At 40.5% G+C, this 14,077-nt stretch overlaps 1 protein-coding gene across 6 annotated transcripts in view; it reads right to left on the bottom strand.

Annotated features, from left to right (window-relative positions):
• The window catches only part of SCN8A (sodium voltage-gated channel alpha subunit 8), a 146,034-nt gene that overhangs the window by 56,594 nt on the left and 75,363 nt on the right, over positions 1-14,077 (bottom strand). For all 6 annotated transcript variants that reach the window (XM_025403196.1, XM_025403197.1, XM_025403195.1 and 3 more), the window contains 2 exons: positions 10,066-10,198; positions 4,536-4,774 (listed from right to left, as the gene is read on the bottom strand). In XM_025403196.1, the coding sequence (XP_025258981.1) occupies positions 4,536-4,774; positions 10,066-10,198 (372 nt within the window). The remainder of the gene's footprint in view (positions 1-4,535; positions 4,775-10,065; positions 10,199-14,077) is intronic.

Below are 14,077 nucleotides of genomic sequence, written 5' to 3'. Positions count from 1 at the left end.
TCAGGAGAAAGCCTGGTGTGGGGTGAGAAGGATGTCCATGCAGGCGAAGGCCTACTGTGAGGCAACAGGGGCCGAGCAGGGTGGGGCAAACCATGTGTGAGTTGGACTGGTGTGGGTTCCAAGCTGAGAAGTGTGAGGAGGTGTCCACACGGAGGACACGGCTCGGTGCTGAAGGGGTGGGGGTAACCCACAGTCTCTACAGGGTGAGGAGGGTACCCATGCTGTAAGAGGTAACAGTGGCTTTTTGATCAAGTAAGTACACCAAAGACAGTGGCAATGAGGTTTCTTATTGTTGGAGGAGTTACAAATACAGAAAGGGAGAAAACTACAAAGAATCTTGCAGTGCTGGATTAGAATTGGAAGTGACAGAATCAACTCATGGTTTTCAATATCCACGACCAGCTCAATATAAACAGCTCGTCCTGTCCTAAGAGGGCGTGCATGCTGCTACCATAGCAATATGCATACCTAGATCTCAGATCGTTACCTCTTCCTTATTTTTTTTTTTTCTGTTTTGTTTTAGAGATGGGGTCTCACTGTGTTGCTAAGGCTGGTCTCAAACTTTAAGCAATCCTCCTGCCTCAGCTGATACTCAGCCTAGATCTCTACTTATAAATGCCATTTTTTCACTAAAAGACTCAGGGCTTCTTGAGAAATGGCTGATTCCAGCCCCGGGGCAGGAAAAACACAAAAGTATCCTGGAATACCTTGTGGTACCAGAAAGCCAGGAAGTGATGAAGACATGTCAAAGGGATCAGAAGCCAGCTTGAAGGGACTCCCACTGGTCACATCAGAGTAAGTCTAAACATCAAATGGATTATAGCTCAGATAAAAGAGAAAACCATTAATCCATACTGATATAAATAAAGGAAGAAATCAAAATCTGAATGAACAGGATATTTAAATCACTTCAAACGATCTTCCTCACAAATACCTATTAAGTATACAGTAAGTCCTCACTTAACGTCCTCAATAGGTTCTTGAAAACAGCAACTTTAAGCCACATGATGTGCTACATGCCACAGGAACTTAACTCTTGTTTATATCAACTGGCCTATGGTAAAACTGGTTTTGTTATACAGTATATCATTTAGCTTAAAGTCGCAGTTTCCAAGAATCTAGAACCTATAGAGGATGTTAAGTGGGGACTTACTGTAAATGGAGAAAGCGTAACTTTACAAATGAAAAGCCTGGCAGACACTTCCTTAATCAAGTGATTAAATGAACACCACCAGTAGTGGGACAAATGGAAGCTGTGTGCCAACTGGTAGATACAACGTGAAGAAGATGGCCTCACTTATCTGATACTCCTACCAAAATGCACAACCTGCGTCTAATCATAAGGAAGCATCGACAAGCCCACATTGAGGGAATTCTACATAACAAATGGCCTGTAGTCTTCAAAATGTCAAGACATGAAAGTCAAGGAAAGATGGAGGAACTCCTCCAGGCTGAAGAAAATTAGAGAGATAAGATAGCTACATGTAATGGGGTAATCCTAAAACTGCATCCTTTTGTTATAGAGGATGCCACTGGGATCACTGGCAAAACTTGAATAGGGCCTGAGAATTAGATGGTTGTAATGCATCAGTGTTAATTTCCTGGTTTTGACAATTATACTATAGTTATGTAGGAGAATGTACTCGTGTATAAAAAATACATACTATAAGTATTTGGGGGTGATAAGGCTATGTGACAAGGCTTTCATTGTAAAAAAAAAAAAAAAAAAGTTTTTTGTACTGTACTTGAAATTTCCCTGTAAGATTCAGAATGTTTAAAAAGTCACCTGATAAACTTACTATTGTATTCAGTTAGTTGCAAAAAAGGCAGGAAAAGAATCATTACATTTATCTACTGTATAACACAAAGGCTGTATAAGTCACACAGCTTCCCTGGGCTTCAACTTCCTCTATAAAACATGCGGATTGGATTGAATTATCTCTAAGGTTCTTCCTATTATTATTTTCTCTTTTGGGGAGGGTAGAAGAGGCAGGGATCTTCAATTTGCAGAACACTGTTCTCATCTTTCTTTAAAAACATCTTTCTGTATGTCTACAGACAAAGACAACTTAACTCACAATCAGGGCTATAGGAAAAGCCTCACATTCCAACCACAGGACAAGGTCATACTTCATTTCACAAGTCAGTCTCATTTTTTTTTCCATCCTCTTACTCTCAGATTCAGTCAAAGGCTCTACCTAAATCTCCGAATCTCTGAAAATTCTCCTATTGAATTATACTAACACAGTTCCTAAGATTTATAAGTTCCTAAGATTTATAAGGTACTTTTAGCTATCCCAAAGACTTCTGTGTAGGTTCTCATTTTATCTTCCCAACCAATGATGGCATGGTATTATCCTAACTTTACAGATGCACAACATTTCTGGACAGAAATCAAAGACTTATTTAAGGTTGTACAATATCTAATAGAAACCAAAACCCAAATCTTCTGATTTCTAATTCTGTATTCTTTCTGCCAATCTCGGCGCTCCTGTTGATTGGCAGCAAGGTATGTCTTTGAGTTTCTGGTATTGTCCAGAAAACACTCATGAGGTCCAGCACGTACCCAACTTCCTTATTTGGCATCTCCACTCAGTGAATAGACACTTAACATGTCCAAAACAGAACTCTTGATTTTACACGTCAAGCCAGTTCCTTTGCAGTCATTCCACTTTTCCCTCAGTTATTCAACCCCCACATCTAGGCACCATTCTTGGTTTCTTTCCTTTTACCCTCACATCTAGTACAAAGTATGCTAGACCATATACTACCCTCCCTCCCCTCTGCTAATTGTACATTTACTTGCCGTTTGAAAACTCTTGCCACCTAAGAGCTTTCTTATTTTAGAACTTGGTTCTGGGTTGGCTTGTCTCATGGAGTTCCTGAATATTAGCTGTCAACCTTCTCTTATTTCCTCTTTCTTTACTGATGGTTCTGAGCAAAGTCTTCTGAATACTTACAATTCTAATTTAGGGGTCATCCTAAATCTCTAAATTTTCATGAAAGGAAAAATAACATTATTTGCTAGCCTGGTCTGACTGAAGTTCTAGTGGGGGTAGGTAAAAAAGCCTCTCAAAATCCCTTGAAAATCAAAGACTGGTTCTGTAAAAAGCAAGGAAAAGTAAAGATTTTGAGAAAAACAAAGCTCTACAGGGAAAAGAGAACCACCAACACCAAACAATAAAAATTATCAAGACATATTTCTCATTATTTAACTCTTGGCTACTAAAATAAAGCTTATATCTATATGATATTGTTGACAGGCTGAAAATTCTGCTTGATGGCCTAGGTACTATGTTAGCCAATCACAGCATGTGCCCACCGACAGGCACCTTTCAGAGCCAGTCAAGAGACTTCCTGGACAGTCTGGGGGAGTGTCCCATTTCAAGACTACAGGCATTCCATTGGACTGCACACAAGGGTTTACATCATAGCAGACAGGCTGGAGCATGTCACCAACCACAGACATGGAGACTGGAAAGACCACAGAATCATCTTGGATGTATACCAGGGAATACAACGGGCTACAAAGGATCTCTTTGCCATATGTTTTCAGAATAAGAAATGAAAATGATATTGTAGTGCTCTAATAGTACAGTAATAGGACTTAAGGTCAAAAGTGTGTGGTGTGTGTGTGTGAGAGAGGGAGACAGAGAGAGAACGCACAAGAAAAACTGGGCAGAAATCACGCTCAAATTATTAATAAACAGTAACAGCCAGATTTGGACATGCCTGTGGTTAACACCTAAGGAATTAGGGGGCCCAGGTGACCTAGGGGATTCTTTCGCACTACTTCTTTACTGTCTATCAAAATTCAATTAACTCCTGATTTTTGTAATAAAGAAAACACATAATTCTCAAATCACAACTACTTGATTTCAGAATATACACTTTGTAATATAGTTTTTTAAAAAGACATACTTATCTTTATATAATAAATTAAATACATAATTTAAGCTAATATTAAAATAAATTTGGCAAAGATCAACTAATGGCAGAAACTGGATAATGGCCTAGAAGTTGGATTGGAGGAGGAAACCATCCTTGAGTGAAAACTTTCCCATAAATAGTACCCATTTACATAATTAAGGCCTGACAGAGCAGGCAAATCCATAGTTATATGTAGCGTACTACAAGAGCTCCCCTATTTTGTGGTAGTTGGTACTTAAGGTGAAAGGGGAACTGATTTGCTGGAGCAATGCAGGAATCAGTGTGAGAAACAGAATGAGGAAAAAATCCAGAAGTACTTGGCTCAGGCTGCTGAAACCAACCCAGTATACCAGGCCTCCCATTCTGTCACCAACATTGGTTTTCTGCCAATAGCTCCTAAATGACGTCTTCAAAGTTCTGCAGAAAGAGGAAAGGGATCACAACAGTGAGCAGAAAAGCAGCTAGTGTCCCGGCATATGTGGAAGCATTTGTCTTCCAATTAACTATTACTTTCTCTTCAAAGAAACTCCAGCTTTCAGTACCAGAATAAGAAGTCCTATAGGCAAAACACATTCCTAGTATCAGGAGACAGTGTTCCATCTTACCAGATTTCCTACAGCCAAGACATGTTCAAATTGTGGCGTCATAGGATGGTGCTCCATTGCCATAAACAGTGTATTCAGGACGATGCAGATGGTGATGGCTAAATCCACAAAAGGGTCCATAACTATCAAGTTCACAATCTCTTTCAGTTTTATCCAGTAGGGGTGGCACTCCCAGATCAGGAAAGTGTTGGCAAATTTATACCAGCATGGCGGGCACTTTCTCTGAGACTCTTCCAGTTCTACAGTAAGTAAGAACAAAGATGGCCCCTCAATCACAGCGAGAAAACCAGGGGGACACACTAGTCACTCTCAGCCATTATCACTGTTATTAATATGGAATCAAGGTGGTCTGAGTGCTGACATTCCTAAGGATTTTCCTTCTCTCTAAGGTAGAGAGGAGGCATGATCCATACAAGTCACCTCTCTGTTAATGAAGATCTAGTTATAAATGAAACTCAACCCATCAGTTATGGGAGTAGAGCACAGAGGTCAAGAGCTTGGCCTCTCAGGTCTGACTCCCTGGCCTCAACTGGCTTGAATGCTTACAAGCTGTGTGATACCAGGCAAGGTAACTGACTTCTCTGCTCAGCTGCCTCAGCTGTAAAACAAGGCATCTACTTTACAGGTTACAGGAGTGAATGAGTCCTGTAACCTCATTTTTATGTGAGTTTGACTAAAGATTAAATGAGATGTTAGTGTAAAGCAGTCACCACAGTATCTGGCACAGGGTAAGTCCTCAATAAATGGTAGGTATTCTATTATACACTGTATTATTCAATTATTGTCAGAGAAGCCATCAAAAGTATGAACTCAAGTCAGACATATTTGAGCTCAAATACTAGCTCAGACACTTGCTAACTGTGGGACCTTGAACAAGTTACTTTGATTTGCTGTGAGAATTAAAGAGCTAAAATATATACAAAGTGCCCCAGAATACCCTGGCAGATAGAAAGTGCCATGAAAATGTTTGCTATTATTATTATCTTCATCAGTAGAACCAGCATCAGCAACCAAGCCACCATGTAAAACACATCTGTTACGTTCTCATAAGAAGTACAAGTTACTGTCTCCACCCTCAACAAGTTTACAGCTCATAGTCAAGTTAGAAATACAAGTCACATTCCTCTCCCCTTTTCTTTTCACCCTTCCTTCCTCGTTCTGTCTCCTCCTGTCTCCTTTCTTGCCCCTTTGCCCTTTCCTGCTCTCATCCTTTGCTTTTCTCTTTCTACAGCTTCTTCCTCCTTCCCTCCCTGGGTCCTCATCTTTTTCCCTTTTTCTTTCTCTCCTTTGTCTTATCTTCTCTGTCTCTTTTAGAAACAGAACGTGTTATTTTCAAACAAGATCTCACATAATTCCCAATACATAAAATAAACCAGGAATTGCCTTAGATGAAGCAGGAGCCCACTCAGATAGACTTCTTCCTCTCCTGAGGCACTCCCCTAGAATCCCAGGACTCTGATACACACAGACTGAAAAATCACTGGACTAGATGATCTCAAAGGTCATTTCCAAAGCAAAGATTCAAAAGAATGATCAGATATCAAAGACAGACACTCAACTGGCAGTTACAACAATCTAGGTATGAAGCCCTACATAAGAAAGCTCTCCTCAAATTAAGCATGAAATACAACTGTCAGGATTACAAAATTCCAAGGACCCTGAGCTAAGAGGATGCTTTTTAAGAGGTGAACTTTGAAAACCTGTCAGAATGTGAGGTTCTACAGGGTTGGCTGTAACAGCTACTCTCTCCCTGCCCAATTCTGCTGACACTATCAAATCATTTAAGAAAAAAAAAAAAAAATTCCCTAACATTTCACCAAAACCAAGATGGCTGCCTTAAATTAGCCTACGTTCCCTTTTCCAACCAGCTGGATGGCGATGCTTTATTTTAGACAAGGTGGTTTTGGCTGAGTTTCTGATTGGCTCCCTGGTTGCTAAGAAAATGGTTGCCTTGGTTTTTCAGATTTAAGGACCCCTGTAAGCGCCACGTGGGAGGCTGCGTGGGAAAGGAAGTCTGTGAGGAAAATCTGCTGCGGCTTCTTCCTCAGAGAACTCCCTCCCTTCCTAAGGTAAATATAGTTTTCACCCCCAAAAAAGAAAATGACAAGGTTCTCTTATTTCCATAAATTCTTACAGTACATATTTGGAAATTTAGTTCCGTTCCCTTTTTTATCTCCTCCCTTCTCCAAATGACTGCTGCTCATTGGCACGTGGAGGTTGAAGCTGCGACTGTTCACATTTATGACAGTTGACACAATTGTAATGTTTTAAAATGAACTAGGTCTTGAGTCTTGCCACACAGAAAAAGGGGTTTTCCTGCCCTACAGGGCACCAGGAAAATTCCTCGAGGGATACCAGACATCTCTTAGCCACATTTACTGAGAAGGGAAGATCCTCAGGATAATCTTTCACTCCGACAAAAAGTAAGACAATGTGGAACTTCAGGAGCTGGAAAAGATCATTTGGGGAATAAGAAGGCTTATCAAGTGACTTATGACTTTGCAAACTGTTACGGGTTCCACATGCCTGGAATGGCCCAGTATTTGGCTTGGGGGAATGGGTTAACATTTAGGAGTGAGATGTCCAAATGTTTGTGGGGTTTCTCTTACTTTGCTTTTGGACATTTTCAGTGAGGTTACTCTAGGTCTCAACCTCAGGGGTACTGGGAATTGTTTTCAGAGAGGACCTCACAATTTCACCAAGATAATGGCTTTGGTAGACCATGAAGTTTCTGAAGGCAGGAGCTTCTTTCAACTCAATTCAACAACTTTTAAGCACCTGCAATGTGCTAGGCACCGAGGATACACTGATGAAGAGCTCCCACCCTCGCTAAGGTTACTGCCACACAGGAAAGACTGATATCAGCCAAGTAACTATACTGACATTTGATGCTTGTCAGATGAATAAAGGAATACACAAATAGTGGCAGAAATAGCTATGGCCAGTTACCTCTAGGGGAGTTTTTGGAATTGTTTTACCTGAGAATCAATAATGTCAAGTATTTCCTTGATATTGCAAATCAATGTCAAGTACATCACTACCTCTTTCTTACTTCACCATGATCTCCCCTTCTCCCACAGCTTTACTGCTTTGAGGAGTGAGACTACACTACTCTACCTACACCCCACGCCTAGTCCTCTGAAATATCCCCAAAATGTACTGGATCCTGGTAAGCATGTTTGCAGTAGGATGGGGTGGGGCAGAACAGGCAGGGTTTTCTAATTATTGACAGGATTCTGGAATTCTCCACTGTGGTTTCTAAACTATTAGGTACGTCGTAGCCTGCCTCTTGGGTTTTAAATAATAATTATTTTAATCCTTGGATTAAAATAATGTCAAAGTTTCCTCACTGAAAGTCTGAGAGCAAGAACTACAATTCATTCAATCTGGCTTTTAATGCTGTAGCAAGCATTAAATACAGAGGGACCAATGGTTAAACAGGCATGGATGCTTCGTTCCCTCTTACGTTATTCTGGTCAGCCATTCATTGATCTTTGCTTACAGCAGTTCTGTCCCATCAGCTTCAGCAAAAGGGTCAAATACAAGGGGAGAGGATAGGAGGAATGCCTGAGCAAGAAATGGCAGGACAGGTACAACTATGTGAACATCAGGGCTTAGGAAAGAGGACAAAGAACTGGAATAACATCTAACTACTCAGGAACACAGCTACACGTGTCTCTGTCTCCTGAGCTATCCTTACACCTTTTTTTTTTTTTTTAATGTGTGTGATGGTGGGTAGAGGGTGGAGAATAAGCACAGCAGGACAGAAAGAGAAACAGGGAGAAGAGGGAGAAAAGAGAATTTTAAAATCCCCGTATGGTTTGTAGCCAACCCAGTAAAGGGATGAAAGCTCTAAGGCCTCCGAAAGGAGCCCTGCAGCACCAGCACTCCTACCATTCTAAGCATAGCCAACGTCTGCTTGACAAATGTTGTTTGAGCATCTCCTTTTGCTGGGACCTGGGCTAAGCCACTGCAGTAATAAATAACTAACTGACTGTTGCATTGTATTGATAGTTCTGCTGTTCTGATGTCTCTGCCAATAATAAAGTGTAGCTGTTGGAGGCTGTTAGTTTTTCTCAGTTGCCACAGATACCCAGAGAAATCCTGTCTTGGTCTCTATGTGAATAATAAAATTAGCCAAAGTTCTTAGGCTAGGATTTCTTAGCTTGGAATTCTTAGAACCTGTAGTTATTTGCCCACAATCTTAAAGTATAAGCTAGAAAGCTTGAAGATGTTCTATCAGACAATAACCTCGATGGTAATCAAAGAAAACAGGAATAAATAGAGGTTGTTAAGGCAGCTGAAAGCAGTTAATTCATTTTTTTTACTTGATACATTCTCAAGGTCAGTCTAGTTATAGTCTCATTCTTTGCACATATGTGGGGAAGTAAGCACCCTTAGAGAATTCTTTTCTAGGGACTCTTCCTCCACTGCAAACCCCTCCCCAACACACGATACACACACACATATATACATACACACACAGTAGAAGTGGCACTGGGTTTAAATGACTGAAAAAACGCTTGTCTCAAGGATACCAGGACCATTTTGAGTTTTCCTGTCTCAGGGACTTTGGTTATTCTGGGCATCTGCATTCTGAAGAACAGCAATTTGAGGCCTCAAGAATAGTCTAGATCTACCATGAGACAACTCAGCTAAATCAATATAAATCCAATGAAGAAGACAGGTGCAGAATCCACCAGAATCTTGGGAGAGGAAATCTGTCTCTGAATTTACCGCGAATGAAAGCATGCAGATCCTGGACTACACACCACAACTAGAGAGGAGCTGATTCTTGCTAGGCGGACTGTGGCCTAATGGAAAATCTTCAGGTATTCCTCAGCACACCAGGTTGTGTCATAGAGAACCCACCTAATACAGAGAACTCAGGCACTGACAGCAACATTACTGCAGACGTGCTATGATTCAACAGTGGTTGCTCTTTCCCTGTGGCATGGAGCACTCAAAGAAAGAAGGGTTTCAACTTACCTAGTCACACATCAAATTTATTTATGGATATGTGGGGGTGTTTGAAGAGAGACAGAACTAGGTGCAATCAAAACGCACAGTACATTCTTCCTTAAGGGAAAACCAAAAGGGCTGTAAGTAGTTAAAAAGGAAAAAAGGAAGGTATGTTTAGGAGTACAGGCCATGAGGGAAATTCTATCATTTTATATCTTTGCAGTTCTTCAATCTACATTCCTTTATGCCTTACGGCACCCCACCGGCTCCTCATGATGACAATGACAGGGGTCTTGAGTTCCTCTAGGTCACTCATGCAGCTCCTTTCATATCTCTTACCTACCTGTGTACAATGCTGACAGCGTATCTGAAGCCCATATATTTGATTCTCTGCATGTAAATTTAGGAAGAGAATTTGTGATTCTAGTTTCTATATAGGAATAGGCTCCATTTCTAAAGCTCAGAGACAGCCTTTGCAAAACTCAGACCAAGGGACAGGGATTATATTTACCATGCACATTACATATTTATATCTCAGCAGGTTGGACTGACATCATAGGGCACATACCTTCTACTAGTGTATTTGTAACAACACTCATTATGCTGTTGATTCTGTCCTTCCGCCCATAGGAGGCTAATTGGTCCATGGAAACTAAGAGAGATCCAGGGCCTTTCTTCTTAATTTCCACCTCAGTTGTAGCCTACAAAAAGAAAGAAAAAAAAAAAAAAAAAGCAAATAGAGTCAGTTAAGTCTATAACAGTAAATCTGGGCCTTACTTGATAGACAGTCCAGTGTGTGATCTTCATTACAGTCTTTAACTTTGATCCTGCAGTCCTATTCACTTCAAGAAATAGAATGAAATGAACTGGCCATGGTTCATCCTTATTTGGATGATAAGACCAAGTCATTTAAGTCTGTGTGAATCTACAATGACCCCAAGAATCTGGCTGGGACCCAAACATCTCACCTGGTTCATTCCAAGCATAGAGTAAAAGACCAGATCCTCCTGGAGTACTGCCATCAGAAGTAGACCCTGAGTTTTCTGGTCCTAATCTCAAATCCACAATATTTGACTAGAATTGGTCCACATGATAAAGTCAGTCAAATTTACTTCTATTTGAAATCTCATTAAGGTCAAGTCCCTGATCACACTGAGTATTATAGATGCTGTTTCCTCCTTGAGTAGGAGCACCATTATTCTAATAAACTGCCTCTTCCAAATACCAAATCTGGGCCTAACTGAACATTAGCAAGTTGAAGATCTGCTCCGGATCTCCTACAAGCCATTTTAAGAAAGTACAGAAAGGTTTTGCTATCTTAATTAAATATATTGTATCCTATGTTTATCTTGCCCTTTCAGTTTTATGAGCTAACCTGCAACGTTCAAATTCCCAATAAAAAATGGCAGAAAATATAATCAGATTGTTATAAAAAATATTATTACATGCTCCACCCTGGGCAATAACTGGTATGGTAGATTACAGCAAAGGGCTTCTTAATGTCCCTGACTTATGTTCTTGTGACTATTCCACATCAGTTCAGCCTTAATGGGGTGGCTTAAAACCTAGCTCTTTAGTAACCATGTTGTTCACAGTACCGTATCACCCATGTAGACTTGGCTCTTCCTTCTAAGATGGTGAAGGTAAGAGGACAGAGACAATCACCAGCCCTCAGAGGACAGGGGAGATTGTATGAGACTGGAGAAGCACATGTCTGGTCAATAAGAGAATGATCCTAGCTGTTTTAAAAAGAAAATAATTACCTCTGGAGAGCTACATCAGAAAGCCCATCTGTTCTAAACATCTTCAGATTTTAAGGACTGAACAGAAGAAAGTTCCTGGCAGATTATGAATTATCTTATTAAAGTGTTTCATTAGCCTGCGGTCCCAGCTACTCAGGTGGTGGAGGCAGCAGGATTACATAAGCCCAGGAGTTAGAGACCATCCTGGGCAACACAGAGAGACCTCATCTAAAAAAAAAAAAAAAAAAAAAAAAAAAAAAAGCGTGTTTCATCAGACCATTTCACTGATTCAGATTTGGATCAGTGATCTCGGGGTCTTGTTTGTTTTGTTTGTTTGGCAAAGCTACAGAAGAAGTGCAAGGAAAAAATAACCAATTTCCCTGGGAATTCCTTGCTGCATTACTAGACTAACATTTGTGTATGTAAGAATGACTTGTGGTGGTTGCCACAGGAAGAGGCTTCCTGCCTGTGGAAAAAGGAGGGAAGAGAAGGAAGGACTGTGTAATGTGGTTTGAGTGCCAGCATAGCTGCAGAACAGAACATCAGGCAAATCTCTAAGGATTTTTGTTTTTGTTTTTTGAGAGAGTCTGCTATGTCACTTAGGCTGGAGTGCAGTGGCATGATCTCGGCTTACCGCACCTCTGTCTCTGAGGTTCAAGCAATTCTTCCACCTCAGCCTCCTGAATAGCTGGGATTACAGGCATACACAAGCACACATGGCTAATTTTTGTATTTTTTAGTAAAGACAGGGTTTTGCCATGTTGTCCAGGCTGGTCTGGAACTCCTGGCCTCAAGTGATCCTCCCACCTCAGCCTTCCAAAGTGCTGGGATTATAGACGTGAGCCACCACGCCCAGCTAAAATTTAATTTTATTTAAACAAATACTTATTGTGTGCTAAGTGGTGTGGATAGAGTGGTGAACAAGATATACAACATGGTCCCTGTCCTCTTGACAGGTTTAGCCATGTTGGCCAGGCTGGTATCAAACTCCTGGCCTCAGGTGATACACCCACGTTGGCTTCTCAAATTGCTAAGAAATCTCTAAGGCTTTTAGCTCCAATCCCTGGCTTCCAGACAACATGTCTGGACCCACCTGGGACCTGGGGGAACTTGCTGCCCTGAAGGGGAGGACACAAATCTGGCTGGCTTCACCACCTGCTAACTGTAGAGCCCTAGGGCCTTGAGTGAACATAGGTGGCAGCCATGTAGTGGTTACAGCGGGCCTTGGGCAAGACCTTGTGCTGTGCTGGCAGCAGTCCCAGTAGTAATGGCCAGAGGGGTGCTTACATCAACACACTCCAGTTCAAGGTGGCTCAGCACAGAGAAAGAGACTTCATTTGTTTGGGAGAAAGTAAGGGAAAAGAACAAATCTTTGCCTCGTAATCCAGAGAATTCTTCCAGATCTTTATTATCCCAGACCACCAAGGTGGCACTTCTATTAATCTGCAAAAACCACAGCATTATTGGACTTGGGGCTCAAATTCCTTCGAATACCTACCTGGAAAGCCTTCCTAAGAAGGACATGCACAAGTAAGCCCAGATTGCAAAGACTATAATAAATACCTAGCTTGTCAATGCCCAAACACCAACAAACATCTACAAGCATCAAGATCATACAGGAAAACATGGCCTCACCAAAAGAACTAAATAAGGTACCAGGGACCAATCCTGGAGAAACAGAGATATGTGATCTTTCAGACAGGGAATTCAAAAGAGCTATGTTGAGGAAACTCAAGGAAATTCAAGATAACACAGAGAAGGAATTCAGCATTCTATCAGATAAATTTAACAAAGAGACTGAAATAATTAAAAACAAGCAGAAACTCTACAGTTGGAAAATGCAACTGAATACTAAAGAATGCATCAGAGTCTCTTAATAACAGAATTGATCAGACAGAAGAAAGAATTAATGAGCTTGAAGACAGGCTATTTGAAAATACTCAGAGGAGACAAAAGAAAAAAAAAAACAACAAAAAAGAATGAAGCACACCTGCAAGATCTAGCAAATAGCCTCAAAGGGAAAAATCTAAGAGTTACTGGTCTTAAAGAGGATGTAGAGAAAGAGATAAGGATAGAAAGTTTATTCAAAGGAATAATAACAGAAAACTTGCCAAACCTAGAGAAAGATATAAACATTCAAGTACAAGAAGATTATAGAACACTAAGCAGATTTAACCAAAAGAAGACTACCTCAAGGCATCTAACAACAAAACTCCCAAAGGTCAAGGATAAAGAAAGGATCCTAAAAGCAGCAAGAGAAAAGAAAAAAAAAAACAAAAAAAAAACATACAATGGAGCTCCAATAAATATAGCAGCAGGCCTTTCAGTGAAAACCTTACAGGCTAGGAGAAAGTGGTAATGATGTATTTAAAGTGCTGAGGGAAAGAAACTTTTATCCTAGAACACTATATCCGGTAAAAATATCCTTCAAGCCTGAAGGAGAAATAAAGACCTTCCCAGACAAACAAAAGCCGAGAGATTTCATCAACACCAGACCTGTCCTACAGGAATTGCTAAAAGGAGTTCTTCCATCTGAAAGAAGAGAGGATGTTAATGGCAAGAAGAAATCATCTGAAGATACAAAACTCACTGGTAATAGTAGGCATAGAGAAAAACAAAGAATATTGTAAAACTATAATTGTGGCATGTAAACTCCCAATTACACTGTTATGATAAGTCAATATAAATAATAACTACAGCAACTTTTAAAGACAGACAGTACAATAAGACAAAGAGAAACAACAAAAAGTTAAAAAGCAGAGGGATGAAGTTAAAGTGTACAGTTTTTATTAGTTTTCTTTTTGCATGTTTGTTTATGCAATCAGTGTTTTGTCATCA

Source organism: Theropithecus gelada, chromosome 11 (genome assembly GCF_003255815.1).
Source record: "Theropithecus gelada isolate Dixy chromosome 11, Tgel_1.0, whole genome shotgun sequence".
In the NCBI taxonomy this organism is placed as follows: Eukaryota; Metazoa; Chordata; class Mammalia; order Primates; family Cercopithecidae; genus Theropithecus; species Theropithecus gelada.
This window is presented reverse-complemented; position numbering and strand designations above follow the sequence as displayed.